This window comes from Cottoperca gobio, chromosome 24, assembly GCF_900634415.1.
Source record: "Cottoperca gobio chromosome 24, fCotGob3.1, whole genome shotgun sequence".
NCBI classification, from domain to species: Eukaryota; Metazoa; Chordata; class Actinopteri; order Perciformes; family Bovichtidae; genus Cottoperca; species Cottoperca gobio.
Window position 1 is genome coordinate 8,842,777 of NC_041378.1, and position 24,874 is coordinate 8,867,650.

A 24,874-nucleotide genomic window follows, 5' to 3' on the forward strand; every position below is an offset into this window, starting at 1 on the left:
TGAAGTAGAGCCAGACACTCAGAATAGATCTTTATTCTGCTTGAGAAAATGTGACCCAGCTGTTTAGTGAATAAATACAAGACACAGGCATACAAGTGGACATGTATCTGTGTACACTTCTGGCTGCAATGAAGCAGACCTCAGTGTCAAACAAATTCAGCAGGCAGAATGAAAACAAGAAAAAAGAAGCAAAGACCAGTGGCATGACATTTCTCATTTACCTAAAATAAAAATCATTATAGAAATGAAATCATCGTCTCAGTCCTATACAATATACATGCAAACAGCATTAAAGAACTGACCAGGTTTTTATAATGTAGCACACAAACACTTCTGCTGGCCCTCGGCATCCGTGGATGGTAACTGGAAACCAGTTAATGTCTCAATAGCTGATGCAGCACAAGTGCATGCTGGGTTGACCCATCTGCACATGCATTGACATTGTGATGAGCTCAGCAGTTTGTGCTCAGGATGGCCTAGTTCAAATTTACAGCAAACACATGATGTCATTCTATTGATACAAGGCACTTCACAGGTGTATGTAGTCACTGTTTTTCTCGAGAGACAAGCATACACAGAGTTTGGCTTTTATCTTTTCATCAATACAAATTTCTATAAATATTATTCAGCATCGGATTTAAACACATCAAATTATGACACTGTGGGAGTTGTTTGGATTTATTCCCCCTATATGATACTGACACAACAACAGAACTTAAAATATCCTTTGCAATGCCAACTGCGATTTACATCAATTTATGTGCGTGCATGTCCAACACACACACTTCCTCGTGTTCAAACTCACAGATACACACACACAAAGACACACTAATATTCCAGATCAAAAGTATTTCATAAACTGTTTCATGTTTGCACAGATGTTAGGCCCATTATTGATCTATAAGTTAAGGCTCTAGACTCACATTCTTCAGTCAGATGCTGTAACTGGGAACAATAGGAAGTGAAAAAGTCTTCAGTAGCAGGTTTGCATATTCTTCATTGATTCTCTACCACTGACAGCCACAATGATTATATGAAAATCACTTGGAAATATAAAATATCTAAATGCCAGGCCAGTGGATATCACAGTTAAAATAGTACAGTAGTTTAAGGCTTTAATTTTTTCGTATTTTACAGTTTATGTCAGTGATTCAAAACATCCCATTGATAAAACTGACATATATTGTCTTTAAAGAAGTCAAAACTAAAGTAATGAGGACAAACTTCATGTGTTATGTTCAGGGCTTTACAACAACATCTCTAAATCAGCTGCAATAACACCGGTTTGGTCCAGAACTAGACTACAGAGACGAGCAGATATTTGGTTCGGGCCTCATCCTCTTTAGCGATGATACACAGGTGAAGAGGGAGGGGTATAGATTGTAAAATGGTTACTATTTAAACCCCTCCCAAGCACTTTCTGACACAATCCCTCTGCTCATCCTGCTGATGCCGGCCAGCTTGACTTTGGCGCGGTCTGTCCACCTGACGGCAGCTGTTGAATCCTTGGAGTCCGACAGATTAGCATAGCGGGAGGAGTCCTCCTCAAGACCCCGGCCCGTCCAGGAGGCAAGCTCCAGCGGGAGGCCCAGAGAGTTGGGGAAGGACACTGGCGAGTCCCCTTTCTGGCTCTTGTCCTCTGGGGCTTCGTCGGTCACAGTCTCAGTTAAGTTCTCCAGGTGAGGCGGCTCCCAGCCCTCCATCTTCTCCAGTTTTTTGGTAGGGGAGATCTGCCTCATCGTCATAGTGACGCTCTCCCAGAAACAGTGGCCCTTCTCTGGCTTGTCCTTCTTTTCCTTTTCTTTCTCATCATCCTTGATTTTCTTGTGAGACCTTAAGACAAAAACAGAGAGAGAGGGAGAGAAGCACACACTTTGAAAGAGGCTGTTGCACAACATTCATCACATTAAATCACCAGATGACTTCCGAAGGCCCGAGAGAAACGAAAAAATTGTAATTGAAACGTCTGATGTTTTTTACTTTCTCTCCTGTGTTTATGACTTAAGAACAGAGGGTAAATGGGTTTTCCAGGATAATCTTTCTAAGTTAATTTGTTTTCATCTGTGAAAACAGGTGGAAAAAACCCCACATGCACTCTATACACAGGTGCATATAGTGTGTTAGCAAGTCTTATAAAATATAAAACCTTGTGTAAAACTCACCTGGAAGAAGACATGAATGCTTTTAGTCCTATTTAGAACATGGGGTAGTGGTGCACTTCAGCCTCTTGTGGTCGGAATGAATATTACAACAACAAACACTCAAGCCCCCAAAATGACCCTGATAAAAAATAATTAACTGCTAAAACTTTTTCTTTCACCAGTTTTCACAGATGAGACAAAGTAACTTGCAAAACCGTTTTTTTACCTGATCTTAAGTCTTAAAAAACTATTTACTTTAAAAAACTTGCATCTCTTTGGTAGTTGACCGCTCGTATCTTAAGTATAAGTAGGACTGACTGGGTGGGGTACGAGACATCTTTACACTGGAGACTGGACTCACAGTAAGCCACAGGAATTCCCGGTTGTTTGTCACAGTGATTAATTTAGGTTTTCCACTTCCTCAAGTGGTCTGTAAGTAAATAACTGCTGGTGAATGAAGCTCTGTGTTACATTCATACATACGACCATATGGGAAGGGTTGATGTTAGAGTTATATTTCCCCCTTAATGTTGATATAAATGGAAATGTTGTAATTTTTAGTTTGGGTATAAGATGATGAAGGAAATGGCAATGTATAATAAATTATGAATTATTTCCAAGATGTCAACCTATTCCTTTAAATATCTTAAGTTACTTACTACTACTTAAGTACTCATTATGAGAAATATTTAAATAATACCTGAACTTGTAAGCAGCTTTAGGTTATTTCTGTATGCGGCTCTTACACAACAAACTACTAAGTTTAATGAATAACATTGTGATGAAGACAACATGTCTTCAGCACGTGTGACATGTGTAATGATGAAGTTATTGTGTTTGTAACCTCACCCTCTGCGGTCAGCCAGCTTTACTTCGGTCAACAAGAAGTGCTCGTCATCTTTAGAGGAGAACATCTTCTTCTCCCTCCTCTCTTTTTTGGACATGATCTTCTTCGCCTTGGCCTCCTGACAGAAACCGACAGACAAGAGAGCATTACATTTTTGAATTGTAGAGCTCAAATGATTACTCGCATCTGTTGCATGTTAACTTGTTATCTGCCGCCTATTTGTGGTTAAAGTCACCTTCACAGGAATCTTTTAAAAAGCCGCCTTATTTTCAGATGGATCAATGTGACTCTAGTCTAATGAAATGTCCTCTCTGTCAAACCTAAGTCATCAACACACCCTTCATCAAATGTTAAGCCCCTCTTTTCAAGTTAACAAAAGGTGATCAGTATCACAGATGTAGAATGAAAGATTGAATTGTGCAGCAATATCGTCCTTAAAGGAATAGTTTGACATGTTTTGCAGAGAGTTGGATGATAAAAGTCATACCACACTCAGGTCACTAGATAGCTTAGCTTAGCTTAGTATGAAGACTGGACTGGAAACGGGTAAACTGCTGTCCAATTGTAACACAATTTGCTTAGCAGCATCCTAAACTCAGTGATTAACACATTATATCTTGCTTGTTTGAACAGCACGCTGGAGCTTAAGGTTGGTTATGTGCTGGAATATAATATTTCTTGACCGGAAGTTACCCCACTAGTGAGCAGATTCTGTTACCTTAGAGCAGTCTTTGTGTATATATCATATTTGACATGGAAGTGATATCGATCTTCTCATCGAACTTTTGACAAAAAAGCGAATAACCATATTCCCCAAAATTATTTCTTTAAGGTAAACTGATTATGCTACAACCAACTACACCAGGCAACGTTGTCATTTCAGTTAGACAAAAACCTTAATAAATACAGAGAGCTTGAGTGGCATTGACTTGGCAACGTACAGCACATTCCAGTGGGAGACCCTCCACTCCCTCTGAAACTCCCCCGGTCTCCCCCGTCACATCAGAATTCCTTGCAGCCCTGGTTGCTTTCTGAGCACAGATGCCGCCCTCCTCAGCGATTATCGAACAAACTTTTTGGCTCAGTTTCTCTCCGTGCCTGGGAAGAATTCCCAATGTCAACTGTCAAGGCCATAACGTTTACTCCTACTTATATCCGTGCCTGCCTTTGCTTTACCGTTGTCAAAACATTCTCCGAACTCACAACATTTTTTGATAAATGCAATTGACCTTGGCAACATCTAAACTGCTTCATTTCTACATTTCACCTATCAAGGAGCTGCTCAATTCAAAGCAATGCATGCATGCAGAAAACAGACACAGACACAGACACAGACACACACACACATCTTATGCAAAAGTGTTTGTCCTACAGGCTGCACAAGCTCTACGTTTAATCAAACACACACACGAGATTATTCATGATCTCTCCTTATATTCAAAACTATGTGACATTTGATGGATTTGTAAACACTTTGCTCACTGTGGTATTTCATAAGGAGACAGGCACTGTTGCTGATAAACGGAAAATTAAATCCTCCCCGTCTCACCTCTCATCATCATCATCATGTACATGCCTGAGGGCAAGAATGCTGCCAGTTTCTAGGAGTTTATTATCATAAAAAATTTGTGTCAGCTATTTCAACACACTGTCTCTCTTTCTCCTCGCTCTGCTTCTTGCTTCCTGTGTACCGTCAAGTGTAAACCGTGGATCAGATTAGCTGTATTTTGAGCCTTGCAGTAACAGAATCCAGAGAAGTCAAAACAGATTGAGTGTATCAGTATGCATAAGTGTATGTGCATGCATGCATGTGTGCACATACAGAGGCCTGGCTGTTCACCATTCTTTTCAGCGTTAACCTCCGGGCCTCTAGATCCAAAGCAGCTCAGTGCCCAGTAATCTCTCTGGCCAAAAAGTAGGTAAACCAAGCAGCTCACTGAGGCTCGCTGTGTGGGGGAGCTTTACCTACAGCTCCACGCCTGGCAGAACAATAGAGCTCTTATTGGACGGAATTCCTCCATCCATATGCCAGAGATGGAAACTGGGAGATTAAAGAGGCATTTGAATTAGAAAATATTGCTAAGTCTGGTTGTCAGACACAATACAGTTTTTTTTTGGAGACAGCAATCAGGTCATAGTCTATAAACCATAACCCTAGATAACAGAGCAGCAAAGCAGACAATTCTCCCTTTAGAGAAGCTGGGATGAGCAAATGTTTGGTATTTTTTGCTTGATAAATGACTTGAAGAAATAGATTTATTTGCATTCTTGCTAAGAGTTATATTCAGTTAGACTGATATTACTGTCCAACCATTCAATATGACAGTAGAGTCAGCAGGGGGAAACAAAATCCACCCATCAGAAACATACCTCACCTCACTAATCAACATGTTGTATCGTATTTGTTTAATCTGTAACAAAAACCAACACGTTTAAAAATGACAGATTGTTTTACAGGGGGTTTAGTGCAAGCTGTTTGTTCAATAAGGACATAAGGACTGCTTAGGAAATATATGTTTTAGGGAGGAATCAAGAAAGATTTGCAAGTACAGCTTGATGCATTTTGTGTTGAAAAATAGTTATACAGCACTGCAGAATGAAAATGGAATCAGCCTTTACAGTGAAAGGTATCCTCCACCTCCAGGACTCAATGTCTGCTTTGTGTGTCCTAATATGAGCATAAAACAGCCGACGGTGGAAGAATGGTAGCCTTCCATGGTGTCAGAGTAGTCTGTGGCTATTTTCAGCCTTGTTTTTCTTCCACGGTGATTGTTCCCGACCAAAATGTCCAGCTCCTCGAAAGAATGCTCCGTTTCCTTCCCTTCCCCAGCTCAGCCACCCTTGTCCTCGCAAACAGGACAGGTCGTGAAATATGTCCTGTGAACTTAATCACCTACAGTAGCTGTACATGCAGCAGGGAGGCAGCTAGAGTTCAAAGACAATACATTGTGAGTGTTTGAAGTTTACACTGAAGCTTTACGCGGTCAGAAGAGTTCAGACACAACCACACCTTTGAGTAAAGCCTTGTTATCTGTCAGGAGATGTGACATACAGTATCTCCCGTGAAAGGGACAGCGAATAATCTCACTGCACACACACAAAGGCCACCTGTCAAACCCACATCACAAAACCATTATTTACACATCTAAAGTTTACAGAGATGATGACAAAGATATGTTCTCATCAGACTCCCTATGACATTTAGCCTAATTCACACTTTCTTACGTACAAGATATAGTCCTTGGTTCTTGTTTTGGCACTCTGGGTTGAGTTTCAAACAATCATCATTCAGCTTTTGATGGTTTAGTACATTTTGGATTGAGCTGCAGCACATATTCACAAATCCATCACTGTGTGTATGAAGTCTTGCCTAAATCTTTAGTACTAACTTGTTTCATATTTGTGATTTACTCAATCAGGTTGCACCTTTAAAACGTAATTCATGTCTTAACTAGTGAAGACTTAAGTAATGTGTAAATGAGTTGGCAGAAAACAAGTATAGCGCTGTTAAGTCAAGTCAAGTCTATTTTATTTATGGAGTGCACAGTGCATGTGTGCACACAAAGACTGTGTGCACACAATTACAGAAAGTTTAGTAAAGGAAGTTGATCTGTAAACTGTGATGGATGTTTGCAACTGACAGTTTGGGTGATAACTTTACTGCTTTGTTTTCTTTCTTCCAAATAAGTTTGACTTACATTAACTAACCTTGCCTAAGGGTTTGTTTAAAGCATGATGATCATCTGACTGCTTGTGTCTCTTGCCCTGTCTGACTTTTTTTTTTAATGTTGTTGCAGCGTTCCTCAGCAGTTAACTTGGTGAGTACAATTTTAATATTACTGGAAAAAACAAGGTAAAATATGACAGAATTATTCTTTAAATCTTTATCCTAAACCACAGTGACCTCACTCATCAGTTCCAGACTGTGCGTTTAAGGATAACATACACATACATGCGCCATAACAACAACCAAGACAGTTTTCCAGTGATCGGGTTAAGGATATAACAGGGGATGACAGCTGAAGGCTGGCGTGTTTACAGATAAACACAGCAGCACCCTCCTGCTTTACCTCAGCTGCACCCGGAAACACTTTGTGGCCATCTGACAAGAAAAACTGCTTGGGAAACTACCTCAATATTGATGTTTTTGGTGACTGTAACGATGGTCAGCCTAACAGTGACATAACACTGATTATTTTAGGGTTGCACAACCATGAGCGTGACGTCAAAATTACAATATTGTGAGCTTGTGCACGTGTGTTCAGATCACATGTCACATGTTGGACTAGTGCATTTGTTTAGGGGGTGACTGTGTACATTGAGTTTGGAAGCAAATAGTGTGTTTGTGTCTGTGTTTAGTCTAAAAAGCTGAGAAGCTGTTTACCTTGGTTACTGCAGTGACTGCTTCCTCCTCCTCCTCTTCCTCTCCTTCTATGTCTTTGTCCTGAGAGAGAGAGAGACACACACACACACACACACACACACACACACACACACACACACACACACACACACACACACACACACACACACACACACACACACACACACACACACACACACACACACACACACACACACACACACACACAAATAGCAGCAGTGAGTTAAGACAAATAGCAACCCCCAAATACAAACACACACACACCATCCAAACTTTTGCGGCAGGGATGTGTGTGTGCGGAGTGTGTGCAGCCTTTCCTGTAAAAGAGAGGGTAACCTTTTTCAGAGTCGTAACATAAACACGCTATGTTTGGAGGGCGAGATGGATGGATGGATGGAGGATGAGGGGAAGCTACTGAACTCAGAGGGCAGATTTAAACAAAAGAAAGAGAAAATAAATTAATGACCTATTGCCTCAACAGTACATGACACTATTTGGGTATATAAGTGGAGCTATTTTGGCTCCATTGTGCTTCAGTCTCTTTTTATTTTTCATTTTTCATCCTTTGTATAATATTTGTGTCATGGTTTCATTGTATTAATTTTTTTATGTGAAGCATTTTGTACAGACAGAGCAAATACTAGTCTAACGGAAAGTAAATAAGACCGCTTCAGGTACTGTAGGCCTTTCATAGCCCAAACATAAAATGAACAGTCTTGGGACATAATCACACAAATATCTATTTTTGTAATTTGGCAGATTATGATTACTACACCTAAATTTAGACAGACTAATTATGTGCACAGGGCTAAGTGATAGATATAAAAGAAATCATTCTTAAACAACCTTTAGCTATTACACTAAAGGGTTGTCATAAACCTCACCATGCCACTCCTGAAGATCCTGATCCTTAAATTGTACAGGTTATTCTTAAATTTAATGTATTTTGGATTTACAGTATGTCTATGATCGTGCCATGAATACCATAACGCACATTTATTAGGAACGTTTACCTTAGAAATCCATTTTGACTGATATTTAACGTTGGCATTGCCTTGTGCTTTGACTCATGACATGACTTGGATTTGCTCCAAAAGACTTTAAATCATAAGAGGGCAGCAAGAAGTCATCAGACGTACAGCTGAAGCCTGAGATTACTGAACTGGAGCCAGAATTCCTGTAAAACGATCAAAGCTGTAAGAACTTTTTACATCTAACAACTCCATGAGAGAGAGAGAGAAGAAGAGAAACGGTGGTTGGACATGTCTGAGCAAAGTCTGCTGGGTCTCCGCCACCTGAGCTGATCAAAGACACACTCACACACATACTGGTTGCTGACTACTGTTGGAGCCTAAAAGCATTAACAACTTGGAACAGAGGGAAAGAGTGAGGGAAGGGGGGGGGGGGTTCAGAGGTGAGAGAGAGAGAGTAGTGTTTCGGGGGAAGAAACGCTGCTAACAACAGAAAGCAAGAGTTCTGCTTTTGCACCTCAGGGGGGCATTTTTCCTCTGTCTGCCTCTCTCTCCCTCTTTGACTGAGTCTGTGTGCAAGTGTGTACATTTGACCAGTGTTGTCTTTTCACAAGCCAGATTACTAGGCTATAAAGATGCAGAGGGAATTGCAATACAAAAGGACTCGTGAAGATCTTTTCACCAAGTGTGAGAAATCATAGCTGTCAGAAGTTCCCAATATCTCAAGTCGGAGGCTTACGTGACAGTTGTCCCACTCAGATGCTCGTAATTATAGTTTGAATGATGTCCTGACGATTTACTGGCCTACTAGCATCTCTAAAGCTCACTGCCATATCTCATTTATCATTGAAAAATGGACAAATACCGGAGGAACAGTGACTTTCTGGAGTCTTTGGACAGAGCCAGGCTAACTGTTTACACCTGTTTCCAGTCTTTGTGCTAAGCTAAGCTAATCTAAGCTAACCATCTCCTGGTTGCAGCTTCATGTTTAGTGTACAGATATGAGGGGTATCAACCTTCTGGTCTAAATCTCTCTAAGAAGAAGAATCTTATTTGAATGTCAAACTATTGCTTTAAATGTGAAAAGGCTTTGGTAAAACCCTTCTTCTTATTTTTTTACATCAAGATGATTCTGTTTGAACTTGTAAGACAAAACTCACGTTTTTAAACTTTCTTTTGCTTTCTTTTGCTCCCCACTAATGGTTTACACGTGAGGCTGTCTGAAGTTTTTGCTCAGACCTGATCAGTACTCTCTTGATCCCACTTCACAAAGAAGGCCCTTACGGTGGTATTAGAGTGTTATTATTGAAGTATTCAGGTTTGTTAGCGCTTTAAGCCATAGACAAATAGGCACACGCACCTCCTGCGAGCTCACAGCTGCCTCTTGCAGCCTGTTGAACTTCAATAGAGAGTGAAAGCAAGCTGTGGCACAGGGCATGCACTGTAGTCGCCCTGGAGCACTGTGGATATTAATTTCCCCCTTTATGTGCTGTCTCTTTTATTATTATATTATCCCTTTATACTTGTCTGTCTCTGTCTGCCTGGTGGTCTCGGTCTGTGTGTATAGGGTGATGCTGATGTACAGTTTCAATTCATTTGACGTGCATGATATAAAGAAATCCTCTGCTCCACCATAAAACATAACCAGAGATAACAGAGAACAAACACGCACAAGTGCAAAAGAAAGTAATGACTATAAGTAAACATAACATTTTGATTAAGTGAGAAAAAGAATACTTTGTACAAGCGTTAGACAAGTTAAGAGTCTGATTTGTAGGTCACTGGTTCTATCCCTTGTACCACCAGGATAAATATGGAGAAAGTAAAAAGAAAATAGCAACGCTTGTGGCGCCTTTGAGCGAGGCGCCTGACCGTAACTGCTTCAGTGGGGTTGCCCAGTAGCCAGCAGACCAGACTGTGGTTGTTCTGAGCAGTTTGTGTGAATGTGTGTGAAAGCAAGGAATGGTGTTAAAACAGTCTCATAAGGAATTTACATAACTCGTAAAACACAATGCACAAATAAGAGCAATTTCATTTGCATCTGTAAATCTGTATCTGTGCCTTTAACTTACATCTCGTATTGTAGTTATTGTAGATCATTTTAGCATTTTTCAAAGAAAATATATTTCTTAATCTCGACCTACTTATGTTGATTCTTTTGAGATTGTTTCACACAAAATCTACAAATGCTGGGAACAAGTGACTTGTAAAATGTCTCGTAAAACACAATGCTTTATTTACGCATTTGTAATTAAACAGATTGGCTCTCTTTATCAGGAAAGCCACTGAAACCTCTCTGGATAAATAAAGATTAAAACAAAGATCATAGATCGTAGATCATTTTTTGTATTGGACTTAAACGTCAGGTGTTTCTGTTATTTTAGTTTGTTCAAATTCTTTATATAAGGTGTAATTATATAATATATATATATATATATATATATATATATATATATATATATATATATATATATATATATATATATATATATATATATTATATAATATATATATATATATTATATAATATATATATATATATATATATATATATATATATATATATATATATATATAATTATCCATGGTGTTATATTCTATTTTTTCCCCATATAAAAAGTTTGGCTCCATTTAATTTAATAAGTATTGTCTCAATCTGTCTCCATTCACACTAAAAACATGATGTGTTGACCAGTTAATGTTTTACTCTAAATACTGTAAAATGTAAAACTTTAATTCTAAAGTGCTAAAAATTATTTGAACTAGAACTGAAACGATTAATTCATTAGTCAATCAGAAAATGAAAATGTAACAATCTGAATTGTCTAAGTCATCTTCAAACACAAATCCTTTTAGCATCCTGATTCCAGCTTCTCAAATATAAAGATTTGCTGCTTTTCTTTGTGTTTTAAGAAACTGTTTGTTGAGTTTTGAACTGTTGATCAGACAAAGCTAACAATATGAATATGTCAACTTGCATTTGTCACTATTTTTAAATGGTTTGTGATAGGCAATAGTCGTGAAAATAAAGTTAAGATACTGAAAATAAGCGATATTTATATCATAACCCTATTTTTAATCCTGAATTTCCCCTTAAATTTCACTTTTTCTTTGCTTTAAAGTGCCTTTCACATGTTTTATAATTCAGTCTGACAGTCTGACTATCTTGTACTCTAAATGAATTTAAAAAGAGACTAAAACATTTGTGAAAAGTGATCATGTCTCAAAGATGCTCCAGATCTTTCTCTGGGTGAGGACAGTGATTTGAATGCGGGAAAAGAAAAGCCTGCATGTCCAGACTGTATTATCATAACTCTTTAACCTAACTTCCTCCTGTATCACTGCTAGGCTGGATGTGCCTCTTCACTTTGTTTACGACATTTTATGATCTGACCCCTGACCCCTGCATGTACTTAATCGTCATGGCGACTCGAGGAGACCTCCCTGATGACTTTCCCAGGAATTCTAAGGAGAAGTCGCCGCTCTGACCTCAGATCAGCTCCTGTCGTCCGAAGTAGTTCTGGTGACGAGTGAAGACAGAGACTCAAACTGAACTCAAAGCAGCTCTGTGGAGGTTAGGGACTCATGTGATGGTTCCCAGGGTGGAAGTTAAGAATGGCTGATAAAACCCAGCCAAGGGTTACAGATCTCGACATTATCACAACAACAGATGAAAAACGCTGGGAAGTGGTGTTGGTTGATCTTCCCAATTGCCTTCTACATGACACATTTATACATCCAGTGAAAGATGTGGGCTGTGGATAAAACCTGACATGGTTTATCACAAGCTCACAATGTTTTGAAATGAACTTTTTATTTTTTATGTTCTTCTCTGCGTGTTGCGTCTCCTCTTTTATGATCATCTTATCTGTTAATGTGTCATTTTACTACACTAATTGCTTAAAAATATTGATTTAGTCTTTCCATAAAACCATTGATCCATTAGTTTAATATGTTTTTAATCACACTTACAGTAGCTAAGTAAATAGACAACACAATGATAGCACATTGTTTTGACTCCATCATGTTTAATCATATGTTTGTTTTGGTTTTCTTTTGAAGCATAAAGGGACTACAGCTGCATTTCATTGTGCAACCTTGTTGTAATATATTAACCTTGACCTCTAACCTTTGTGGGGATATATTACCGGCAGTTTTGACTGGTATGTCTATCCAGAGATTCTGGTGCTTTACTGTAAATAAACCAAACCAATGCTAGGTCTCCTTTTACAAGAATGTTAGGATTTAACTAGAAGTCCAACACCTAACACCTAATGTATGTTCTAAAGGTTAAAACACATTGGAAAGATTATGTCACAAGAAGCTAAAACAATAAACATGTCAGCTTGCTATTTCAGGACAGAGACAGGACCGCTAGATACCTGTAGTCTGTCCTCGTTTGTGTGTGCGTGTGTGTCTTATCATGTATTTCGCCCTATGCCCCCCAACACCTTGACAGAGCCCAGATGCATAACCCTAACCCAAGTGCTGATACAGACCTGTTAGACCTCACACACCGCTGCTCACCTGAGTAATGTTGATTTGTATGAAAAGGCATGTGTGTGTGTGTGTGTGTGTGTGTGTTTGTATTCATTCTCTTTTTCCAATAACAAGTGCTGTCCGACAATCCAAACTCCGATCTTTAAGAGATAGATGGATTAATGTTGTTGATATTTTTAATTTCTCTCATATTCCATGAAAAACACAGGCAAAGGTTTTCCATTTAAATTGAATTTTTATACATTTTATATATTCAGTCCCCATGTAAAATAAGTTAGGATTGGTTTGGTTCTTTCAATGAGCTTCCTCTTTTCTTTTCTTTTTTACCCCCCTGCATTTTCTGTCACTCTCCTCCTCAGCTGGCATGACAGAAGTTTGAGCACTTGTCGTCCTCCTATACAATGAAAAACATATACAACTAAAATAAGTCCCTAAACAAGTGAGGCGATGGACCGAACAAGTGGAGTGATACATTCCAGTAGAGTTACAAATTATTATAATGACATTTTAATCCTGTTTTTAAAGGGGGGGGGAGAAAAACACTACACAAATTGACTGTCATTGTTAGCAGTGAATTATTTCATTACCTTGTAGGAGTGTTGATGGTGCCAGGACATGTCGTCTTCCTCTGACGCATAATCCACCAGCACTTTACTCTTGCTTTTCTTGAACATATCTCCACTTGTGGCTGAAACAAGCCGTCGTTTTTGGCCAAGAATCTAAAGTTCACCCTGTTTGATGCCGTTTTGTCCGATTTCTGTGGAGATCGCAGTGACGCACCACCGAAGCACGTTACGCTCTTTTGGTAATTTATCCAGCAACAAATCCAGCAGGCTTTCTCAAAACAACTTATTCATTCATATAAGTGCAAGGATCTAGCTTTTCCCACTATTTCGTAAGCGTTTGGCGTGTGTTTGGTGAGTTTTTACGCAGGCTCGACCACCTGGAGCTCAAACCGTCGCTCCTCCCAGTCTCTCTCTCTCTCCCCCCCCCCCCGCTCTGGTTTCTTGAAGTTGCTGTGGTAGAAGGATGAAAGGGTCACACGTCTCATCTCTGGCCAATGCAAGCATTGAGCTACAGTTTCAAGATAAAATAATGTCACTTTTACATATTCTGGATGACTTGAAGACTGGAAAAACACGGAAACGGATATTTGGAAGATGTTGTCTGACACTAGGGAGTCACATTTTATATTTTTAATGATATATTCTAAACTATTCAGTGGTGGAAGAAGTATTTGCATCCTCTACTTGAGTGCAAGTAGCGAAAAAGAAGAATTGTCACCAAAATGAATTAAACATTTAAGTGCTTCAAATGCAGCAGAATTTCGCCTGTAAATGTTATATTATTATCTAAAATATTATTGGATTATACTTATTAATTAATGCATGAACATGTCAGTTATGTTGCTGCTGGTGAAGGTGGAGCTCATTTTAACACTTAACGATCATATGGGCAGGTTCATCCTCAATCATTCATCATATTTTATCAAATGTAAGTAGTATGTAAGTAGTATGAACAATCTTAATCTGCAAAGTAACTATAGCTTTCATATAAATACAATGAAATACAATATTTCAAACCAAATGCTGTGGATAAGGAGTATAGAGTAGGGGAAAAAATGGAATAATATATCATTATTGCCACATTGATAAAACCAATCTTAATCTTGGTCTTTTTCTTCTCTTGTTTCAGTCCGTACAGCCAAACAACGAGTGGGAGTATTAGGATGAGTTATTTTGGTCAAAAGTCTTCTCTCTCCATCTCCCAAATCATTTTGTTTGTTTTAATCTTTTCTTTTTTTAAAGGCCTCATATCTAATGTAGACAAAGTTAAATTAAATAAAACCCATGTTTAACAGTAATGTCTGTGAGTTACTCTTTTTTTCCTTTTTTGTTGTAGACATGTGAGTATTGTATCACAATTATATTCCAGTAATATTCCACGGCTAATTGAAATAGCATATTTTTATAATTGTACAGTTTTGTAGTCTCTATGTAAAAAATGTTCGGATAGGTTTGATTATTTCTGGAGGGACAATGAGCGACCTCTTTGACCTTTCAACCTTTTCCAGGAGTTTGAGACCTTGTCCTCTCCTCCACGTGCGTCACGATCTCAGTTTAACAGCATGAGGTGTATTTTGTCACTTTTTAGGAAGTTTAGCAGCTTCTAAGTAAACCGGTTTTATGCCTAATTATGATCAATTATATATTTTATTTGAATGGATTCATCAAACTATGTGGAAGTATTAAGATGAGTTATTTTGGTCAAAGGTCTCTTCGTATCTCCTAAATCCTCTCAGCTTTCAGGAACTAAATCAATTTTTCAATCAGTTCTCGACATGAAAACAGCTGGATGGTTTGTTTAATCTTTTTTTAAAGGCCAGTATTTACTATAGACAAACACTTCTTTGTTGAATAAGTAAAACCCATGTATTACAGTAATGTTTTTTTATCCTATGTGTAGTAGAAATGTGAGTATAATGAGTTACACAAACAGAAAACAGGACTTTTTAGGGTTGGTGGTAATGTATTTCACTAAGAATGAAATCTCTCTCCCTCTCTCTAAGACCGCTGACGCCAGGGGAAACAAATAACACATTATGCTGGTAGGCTGACCTCTTAAAATAGCTCCAGTTTAGCTCCGGTTAAGACCACTCACCTGATTCAAGGGTTCTTAAATCCCCATTTCAATGTCCACATTATACAGTAAAGTCAGCGGGGAATGGGAATTGTGAGATGTGTAAGAACTTCCTCTTTTCTGCCCAGAAAAGGTTTGGCGACAGCAGTGTTATTAGTCATTATTAGTAATCTGCGTCTACACTGAAAACAAAACTTGTTACTTTGTGTTCAGTAGTGTTCATATTGAATTAGTTTTACATGGTTTTGTGTCAGATCTTCATTAACACCAGCTGACATAAGCAATGACTGGCTGTTAGGACGTGTCCGTCACCCATCACCCAGGTCAGTAGACCTTTGACCTCTGAGGTCATCAGTGGGTCAACTGTCCATTTGAGACCCTTTCTGGGATGTGTATTCCCACATTATCTCTAAAGTGGTTATTTACAGTCTAAGTGACCCTGAGTTGCTGGCATGGATGCCACTAATCAATCCTCTTGACTGTCTTGGCCATACAATGATGTTTTTATACAAAGTCAGAAACCCCTCCCGTTATTAGAACCCATAAATCTGGGAGGACAACCTGACATCCTTCATATCACATTAGGAGGATGAATTATCCACTAGATAAACTGTGCCCCCTATTTTCAATCTTTTTCAGAATACAGACGGGAATACCAACCAGCCAAAGCAGCTGCTCCTGGGCCCCAACGACTGCAGGTTTACAGCGGGCCATTAGTGTGTTGTGATTTAATGAATTGTTGAATACTGTAGCAGCACTAAATTATATTATATACCAATATGAGAGGCCTTTAGGCAGCATGTGAATTATTAGCTAATTAGTTTAACTTTGTGCCTTCATTACCTTTACTGTTTCAATACATATTGTGCTTACATGGTGCATTTTACTAAATAAACGTGTGTGTATAAGTTACCACGATCAACTTTAATAGCATTAAATAAAGAAGTAAATAGCATTTAGAAGCACTAAATAAACATTTAATAAATGGTTTAAAAACACGCCACAATGTAGTTGTATGCAGATGTATGTGTTTATTAATGTATAGAAGTATTACTCCTCGTAAATATGAAGATTATATTATTACAATTGTGTTTTACAATATTGTCATTCATTGTTTGTTTTTACACAAGCATTACAGTTGTTGACAACTACATTTTAGTATGTTACAAACCATTTATTAATGTTTATATATACTGCTTATTAATGCTAAATAGGGGAATAAGTACAGTGTTGACATTACCACAAAGTAATTACTTATTATCAATCACTAAATGGTCAATAAGTGCTCACACTTAATTAATTTCATGATGTACTGTACTGTGTTTCGGCATGTACTGTATGTGTATTGTTAAGTTGCTCCTACGTCAGCTGCTCTAATCATTAAGATAGCAGGTCAGGGTCACACAGTCTAGATGGGACACAGCTGGTATTATCCAACCTGCTTCTGAAGTCTCACATGGACACAGATGTGCTGTACAGCTTAAACTAGGCCCGAACATTGTCTAGGGCAATGTGCTTAACTTCGTAATTGCGTAAGTGTTTTCTCCAAGATGTTAAAACAACAAGAAAGCTCAAGAGCAACATATTCCCTCAGAAGTTGGTAGAAACCAAAAACAAAGTTAAAATTGAGTGAATATTGCACTTGCTCATTTTTAGGTTCATACTTGTATTTTGGGTTTCTACAAGAACATGCGGGAAAAACTACAAAGGTAGTTCTCAAGCCGATTGTGGAGATGGATGGCGGTATATTCTAATGAGCCTGCATGTAACATAGCAAGAGGAGCAACATCTGAATGGCTTGTTGAGTCAGTCCACAAAGAACTGACTGGGTTTTCTTTTTCCACAGTTTGCAAGTTGGTAGAGACTCAAGATACCCAAAAATGTAGGTGCACAAGCACTGAAAAGGTGAGTTTTCCATAATTTTTTACTTTAAAGTTGGACAGTTTTGTGTTCATAACTTGTTTCCACTGCCCCCGTGTGGACAAAAAAAAGATAATTATTGCAGGTATTAATTAAACACCACTTTAGGAACAAACTATCCAAAGTCTCTTCACTTTCTTTCAGCACATAACCGAAGGCAACGATGAGCTTGTATCAGGCTACATAACTATGTATACCACACTTTGAATTATTAGTCCATCAATAATTCTACTTATTAATGTAAAGAATGTTTTTAAATAACCCTAACGGATCTTTTTTCACTAAGTGTTCAGTCTGTCGCGGTTACTCAGCAAACAGAAGGGGCCAGCTGAGATTAACCATGACTCAACAACTATCTGACAAGATTCACAGGTCACGGGTCTCTCCCACGAGACCACATCAAAACGTGTTAGCCAAGAAAAGAGATTAAAGCTTTAATTATGTTCACAGGCCAACTCTCAGGGATGTTCCTCAGAGACTCTCCTGGTGTAGCTTTAATAAACGATTTGTATCTGAAGAGTGACTTTAACCTGCTCCATAGTATTTAAATTACCGTCTAAATCTGAGGTGTTCATGCTAATTCTCTTAAAGAGTTTGATTTGTGAGCATTATAGAACATTTAGTGTGTGTTTTCAATGTAAGGCTTGTTTTAATACAAGTTTTAAATCTATAACAAAATCTACAATAATATTAGGCAAGAGAGCTCAGAGCAACTCATTGTCTGTGGGAGGAAGCTTGTTTCAACAGGACTGCAATTATAGATTGCCCTTAAACCCTTTAACATGTTTCCACGACAACTTTCCACAATTAAATTGGACTAAATAAGGATGGTTGAAGTTTATAACTCATTACAAAACACAACATGTAGAATTACAATCCAAATAATCATGACTACTTTTGCCCTTTTAACACAACTTCCTGCCCTTAGTGTTTTAAAAAAAACAACGTTTTATTTAGTTTACTCAGTTAAAATGGTTTGGGGTCAATTTAAAAATGCTAATCTTTCTCTGTCTGTTTTCTTCCTAACAAAGGCCCTGCTTGTGTTTTGAGAAATCGTCAATGACCGGCTCATTTTCTGTCAGAAAAGGGACAAAGGGAAACAGACTGAACGTCTTTGCCAGAAAATGTCAAAAGTCGGAGATAAAAACGGAGGGGGTGAAGTGATGGAAAAGTAGAACATCTTAGGGGGTCTTGAAGCTGTAGAGCAGGTAGTCAAGTGTTGGACACCTGTACATTTAAAATGCTGACTCATTTGCGCAGGTTTAGCACAGGAACGAGAGGAAAGTACGTGCTCTTTCACTCATGTAGTTGAGCTTTGAAGTATTTTTAGATTTATTTCAATTGGTCCCTCAGGCAATTGTGCATAAGAGTTAGTTTCAATTGTGTTTTATACATCTCTTGATAACATTTCAGTATTTGTGTAAGGAGCTCAACAGTTTTAAACTTGGAAGAGGACATTTAGCTTTACCAAAGACTTGTAATTAGCTTCTAAGCCCATTAACAACAAGGCAATTTTCAGTCACAGCTCATCAATTCTGCACAGCAGGCCTAAAATAGATTGGTCTTGGGATTAACACTTCCCTGTGTTTGGTAACAAGCTGCCAGGTAACAACACACATCGACACAGCTGTTATTCCCTCTGTCTGACTGTAGATAACACACATTGTACTCACAGTAGCTTTATTATTTTCAGGTTATATGCATGTATCTGCTGATATGTGTGGTTGTTTTGTGTGTGTGCGTCACGGCAAGACACTGTGGAAGGAGAGAGAAAGAAAATAATTATCTCCTGAACACGAGAGGTGTTTTAATGAGCTCAAGGTAGAGAACACATTTAAAACAAGGCTAAGCTTTTGTTTAATCTGTTTAAGAAGAGCCATTTGAAGGGAGGAAAAATGTGCCGCGTCAACCGAGGACACGCACACACCAACAGACAAATCCACCAGGCTAAAAAAGGAATTGTGCTTCATCATGTCAGATCACGTGTGCACAAGTGTGTTTATGTTAGTACGTCATTAAAAAGAGAAAGACAAAATATAAACAGGTGTGAAAATAAACCTCATTTTGTTCAATGAGAAGCTGTAAACATGAAAAGCTGCAAACATAAGAGGGACTGTTACAAGTTACTTTCTGATGATGATCGACGCACAAAACTTCCGTTGTTAACTTTCAGCCATCAGAAGTGATTTGATATGATGATATGTTGTATGACTACTGAGAGAATTCCCCTCTATAAGGAAGTCAAAGATCTGCAACAGAAGACTCACCCTGGAGCTGATAGGGATTCAGTGTCTTGCTCAAGGACACTTCACTGAGGTGTTATCTCAATAACTGCCACATCAGGGCTTGAACTTGTGACTCCACTACCATTAAGAAAGTGCTCACTGACACTTTGGCTTGTTTTTCCTTTGTTCACAGTGTGGCCTGCAGCTGCTCTGTTACCCTTTGCCTGTAGCATAACGCTAATGAACTTATTGTCATTTTCTTTACTTGTAAACACTTTGCACAACCTGTCTGCTGAAGATAGTGTGAGGGGTTGAAATGCATTTCATCTACATTGTTTTCTGATTCACCAGAGGATTCACTGTTTCAGAGTCTAATGTGTAGCTTAACATCATATATCCGGCTTCTTTTGGTATTTTCTGTCATTACATGCAGGTAGGATTGTGATCTAATAGACATTACACCTACAACTTCTCTAGGGAGTCCTACAATGCATGAACACACGTAAGCACAGGGACACACATACACAGGCAGTTTTGAGGGTTTAAATGTTTAATAAAAATTGTGGATATGTCCCTCACTCGTTCTCATCCATTTCTTTGGTAGCACAGACATTAATCTCTTTGTTGTTGGCCTTAAGAGACGGTAACAAGAGCCTCCTGAGGAGAAGCCCCTGAAACAGACACACAATAGACCTCTGTGTGTGTGTGTGTGTGTGTGTGTGTGTGTGTGTGTGTGTGTGTGTGTGTGTGTGTGTGTGTGTGTGTGTGTGTGTGTGTCTGTGTCTGTGTGTGTCTGTGTGCACTTGGAGAGAGTGCTGCAGAGTAAGACATTGTGTCTGTCTGTCCCTGCCTCCTCTTTTCCCTGAGGCTGGGAACCTGATAAAAAGCCCAGACGAGCAGGTGTGTTTCCCTGCACAAAGTCTTCTGGCAGCCACAGTGATGTTTGTAATGATTCCAACTGGTGGTCAAATCCATGAGCCACGTTGGGAGCTCCCGGTATACTTCCACACATTTTGCCCCATAAAGCTCAACACTCTAAGCTCCCGTTAAATACAAAGTGGCACAACTGTAACCCTGACTGGCTCTGACTGGGATAGATTTGGGCATTTTTCCGAAGCAGCTTAGATCTATAACTGGGTCAGAACTCTTATTCTTAGCCTTCAGCATGACTTGCTAGCAGCTACTTACCAGCAACACCCTAGGTGACTGTCTGACGGGCAGACCAACTGAATCAGTGAGAAACTGCGTATTAATTTCCAGATGGAGTGTGACAAACTACAAACCTCACAAGAGAGACACAACTTAAAAACCTGTTTTTGCATCACTTGTAGCGTCTCTCAGAGAAATGTCGATGCATAAAGTTATCTTATCTTAACTTATCTTAGTTGAACTTATCAAGCTCTGTGCATTAAAACAGCGTCGAAGTGATTGTTGACCGTCTAAAAAGGTTTGCATTGGAGTTTTATAAAAGACCACTCAAATGCCGCTGCTCGTGTTCCATCAGTCGCATACCGTAGGCTACATTACACCCATTTGCACACCCTAATGGATAATGGAGAAGTAAAGCTCACAGACATTTTACCTCAGTGTGTGGAAATGACTAAAAAACTATGATGACATCTAGAGCATGAAGGAAGTATTTCTTTTTTTCTTCCCAGTATTCTTCAGAAAGTCACAGAAGACAAATCTCCCCAGTTGTTTACAGTCAATGTGCTTTATTTATTTTCTTGCATATAGACTGATTAAATAATTTAAAAAAAAACAATGCATGTTTAAAGGTGCTTTGTTACACATTTATAATGCTTCAAGTCACTAAGGCAAATCTAAATAACAAACACTCAACCACAACGGACATGAAATACACAACTGCAAAATATACAATAAGTTTACACTGTACATACGTATATACCGATGCAAATCTTTTTTATAGTAAATAATAAATAAATAAAAAGCACAACTACAGCACAAATGCCTGAGAAATCTGTATTAATTGACATATGATTAGGGTAAATATACACAATTATAAGGTTTCAATACAAACACAGAGGGTATTTGAGACATATGCCTTTCTACCACGATGAAGTACAAACAAAAACCTAACAAACAAGCAAAACTGTAAATGATAAACAACACTACAACAATATCATACATCCTGTGTTGATTAGAATCCTAGTCACAAGCTCAAAAGACATAAATAACACACACCTCTTGCTTTGTCACACTCTTCATTCTCCATTTCAGGCTCAGTAACCCCTAAGCTGGTCCAAAAGAGACATGCATCATAAGAGGATCTGTGAGGGATCATTGTATCACTGCAAACACCTGGTGACCTGTTAACATGTTAATCTTTTCTTATATATTTAAACTAAAGCCATACCCGTTCTTCTTTTAAACCAGAGCAGGATACACAATCATCATACAATCACATTATAATGTCGGTGATACTTTCATGTGCTGTCAAAGTCATATTTTTTTGCATTAAAAAGCATTGTGCGCAAGAAATATACAGCCAAATATCTACCTATGTTAAGAGACCGTAGTGGTCATCATCTACTTTCATCTTGTTGGTGGTGTGCAACAGGGAGAGATCTGGGTGGATTCACATGTTGGTTCAGGTGGTATCCAGAGTGGCTGTCCTGGTTCCTTTGCCTGACATCAACACAGCAGTATATCCAGCTAGATGTCACCCAGTCCAGCTCTCAACACAGGCTGGTAGCACCCATTGTTATGCTCTACTAATCTCATTCAGCATACGTACATGATTATGTACAAGATATGTACACAAAGAAAGTGCAAAGTAGCATTGTTCACACATGAATAGGTCGCAAAGTTCTTATGTTTCTGTTTGTAGAGTATTTTCTCTGTGCATTTCCGGGAGTTGAGCGCAGTCAATCAGATTGAGAGCAATTACTCCTCCTAGATTTTCATGGCGATCAGCGCTTTAAAGACATTATCATTGAATCATTTAAATGGTCACTTCTGACTGAATACTCCCATGATAAGGCACGGGACATGGGGAGGGATTGTGGTTCAAGTATAGCGCCAACCAAGGTCATCAGAAACATCAAAAGCTGCCTTTTTGTTCCACTGCATATTAGTCACAAGAAGAAGAACAGCTACATTACGCTTAAAAGGACGGGTAGTTTAAAACAGGGAAGATTTGTTTTTCCTTTTTACTGCACGAACGGAGCTTCAAGGCAACAATCTTTTCATCCCAAACGCAATAAAATCATAATGAAATCCAGAAGGATGACACTGAACAGAGGGGATTCTTAGTACTGAAAACAAAAACAAACAGAAACATAAAACCTGGCAGCATCGCTTTCCTCAATCTTGTTTCTTGGTCTTTCCATTTTGCTGTTAAAGGAATAGTTTTGGGAACATCGAGATATTTTGGGAAATAAGCTCATTTGCTTCTTTTATGAGATAGATAAAAAGGCTACAGCCAGCAGCTGATTATCTTTGCTTAGCGTAAAGACTTGAAACTAATTTAAACGGCCGGCCTGGCTCTGTCAAATGGTGATAAAATCTGCCTACCATCGCCTCTTAGCTCACTAATATTGTAGCCAACGAAAACCAATGTGTGAAAACGACAATTTGCTGTTTTGCGGGGAGTTAAGTGGCAACGATTTCTTAACCCCAACCACTAACTCAGAGCCAAGAAACTGTTTGAATAAGCATATTTCCCATAATGTCAAACTTTAACTTTAATTAAAGTGTGTGTGTGTGTGTGTGTGTGTGTGTGTGTGTGTGTGTGTGTGTGTGTGTGTGTGTGTGTGTGTGTGTGTGTGTGTTTGCCCCCATCCTCCATCCGTCTCATCTAAAGAGGCGACTTGACGGCTTGTAGTTCAGTGTGAGTTGGCGGGAGCTGTAGCCAGACATGCCGATCCCCATGAAACCCAGCAGGATGGCCATGCGCGGCATCGCAGGGCTGTCCCGGCTCTGCAGCACAGTCTGGGCTGCCTGAGTCTGAAAGAGAGAACAGGGGTCACCACGACAACCATCACCAGGCACGATCATCGCCAGGGTCGATGCTGACCAAGGCAGCCTGCCAGCAACATTCCTCCTGGCTCTCGCTACGGAGGAGTCCTTAAAGAGGTGACTCTGATCACACGCCTGCCTCATCCCAGCGATGGTCTTACCATAAGGGAAGAGCCGCACTAGAGTCTCCATTTTGTCAAAGTTCAATACATATTCAACCTCATACAGTCACTGCCTGTGTGTCAGTCCTGTGCAGGTTTGGAGACATCTCCTGAAATTTGAGCCAATCCAAGACATGTCCTAGAGCCAGATATAAATTCAGTTATTTTCTTAGCTCATCACTGTTATGTTAGTCGCTGTCCAATGAAAACCATGGGTCTCTAATTTTGGTGATTTCAGATCAACTTTAAGGATTAAGTTTTCCTTAACAGATTAAGAACATTTTCTCTTTTCTAAGGCTAAATAAACAATTTCAAAACCCATTGGATTATCCAAAAAAGACAGAATATGGATGTTTTTCATAGCAAGTCAAAAGTTGACATTTTGGAGATACGCGATCTTCACAGGACAGCGACAGAATGTTAACTTCTCATTCATAAATATACACAACAGGTACAAATGACATAACAGTCATTTGTGTAATCCTGACCTATCTCATCACCTAGTGAGAATAATCGACAAAATGAACTTTGATGAGCTGAGACACAGATAAAACAATCACAAGCCACACTGTTTGTTCCTGAATCCAGTTGCATGTCTCTGAAATACCCACCAGGGTGATTTGCAACATGGCTCTCCTGCTATTCCTCTGGAGATTAGATTAGACTAATTAGAGGGCATTTACTTCACCCTGGGAGCTAAGGCATCTCTGATTCAAATCCATTCAAAGACAGGCTGCTGTAATCCTCTCTTCTAAATCCTGCCATGACACACACACAAATGGGCACTTTGTGTACAGTGATGAGTCAGTGGCATCAATATACAATTAGCTTTCAGAGCAGTGAGCGGAAAATTCATTACAAATCTCTTTTCTATTTATGTTGATCTTTTCTTCAGGTATGAATAAGATGGTTAAACTCAAGCAGTTAATCTATTGAATCCGCATTAAGAGCATCTACACACTAAGGCTCTGTTTGTTACAATGCAACACCAACTTCTTACTGAAGCGGTGTATATAGGGAAATGTGCAGGGCCGGATGCTGTAGATCTCTACAGATGTTTGCTATTAAAGGCTCTAACAGAATTTGCTCCACCGTTGCGCCACT

At 39.0% G+C, this 24,874-nt stretch overlaps 1 protein-coding gene across 1 annotated transcript; it reads right to left on the reverse strand.

Moving 5' to 3' along the window:
* Window positions 1-17: 17 nt before the first annotated feature.
* Window positions 18-13,820, reverse strand: si:ch211-225h24.2 (testis development-related protein). The gene is made up of 4 exons (XM_029425913.1): window positions 13,431-13,820; window positions 7,373-7,432; window positions 2,991-3,106; window positions 18-1,833 (listed from the first exon to the last, which is right to left on the reverse strand). Exons 1-4 carry the CDS (start codon window positions 13,515-13,517, stop codon window positions 1,395-1,397), a joined length of 702 nt encoding a protein of 233 aa, XP_029281773.1. The 5' UTR covers window positions 13,518-13,820; the 3' UTR covers window positions 18-1,394.
* Window positions 13,821-24,874: the final 11,054 nt, after the last annotated feature.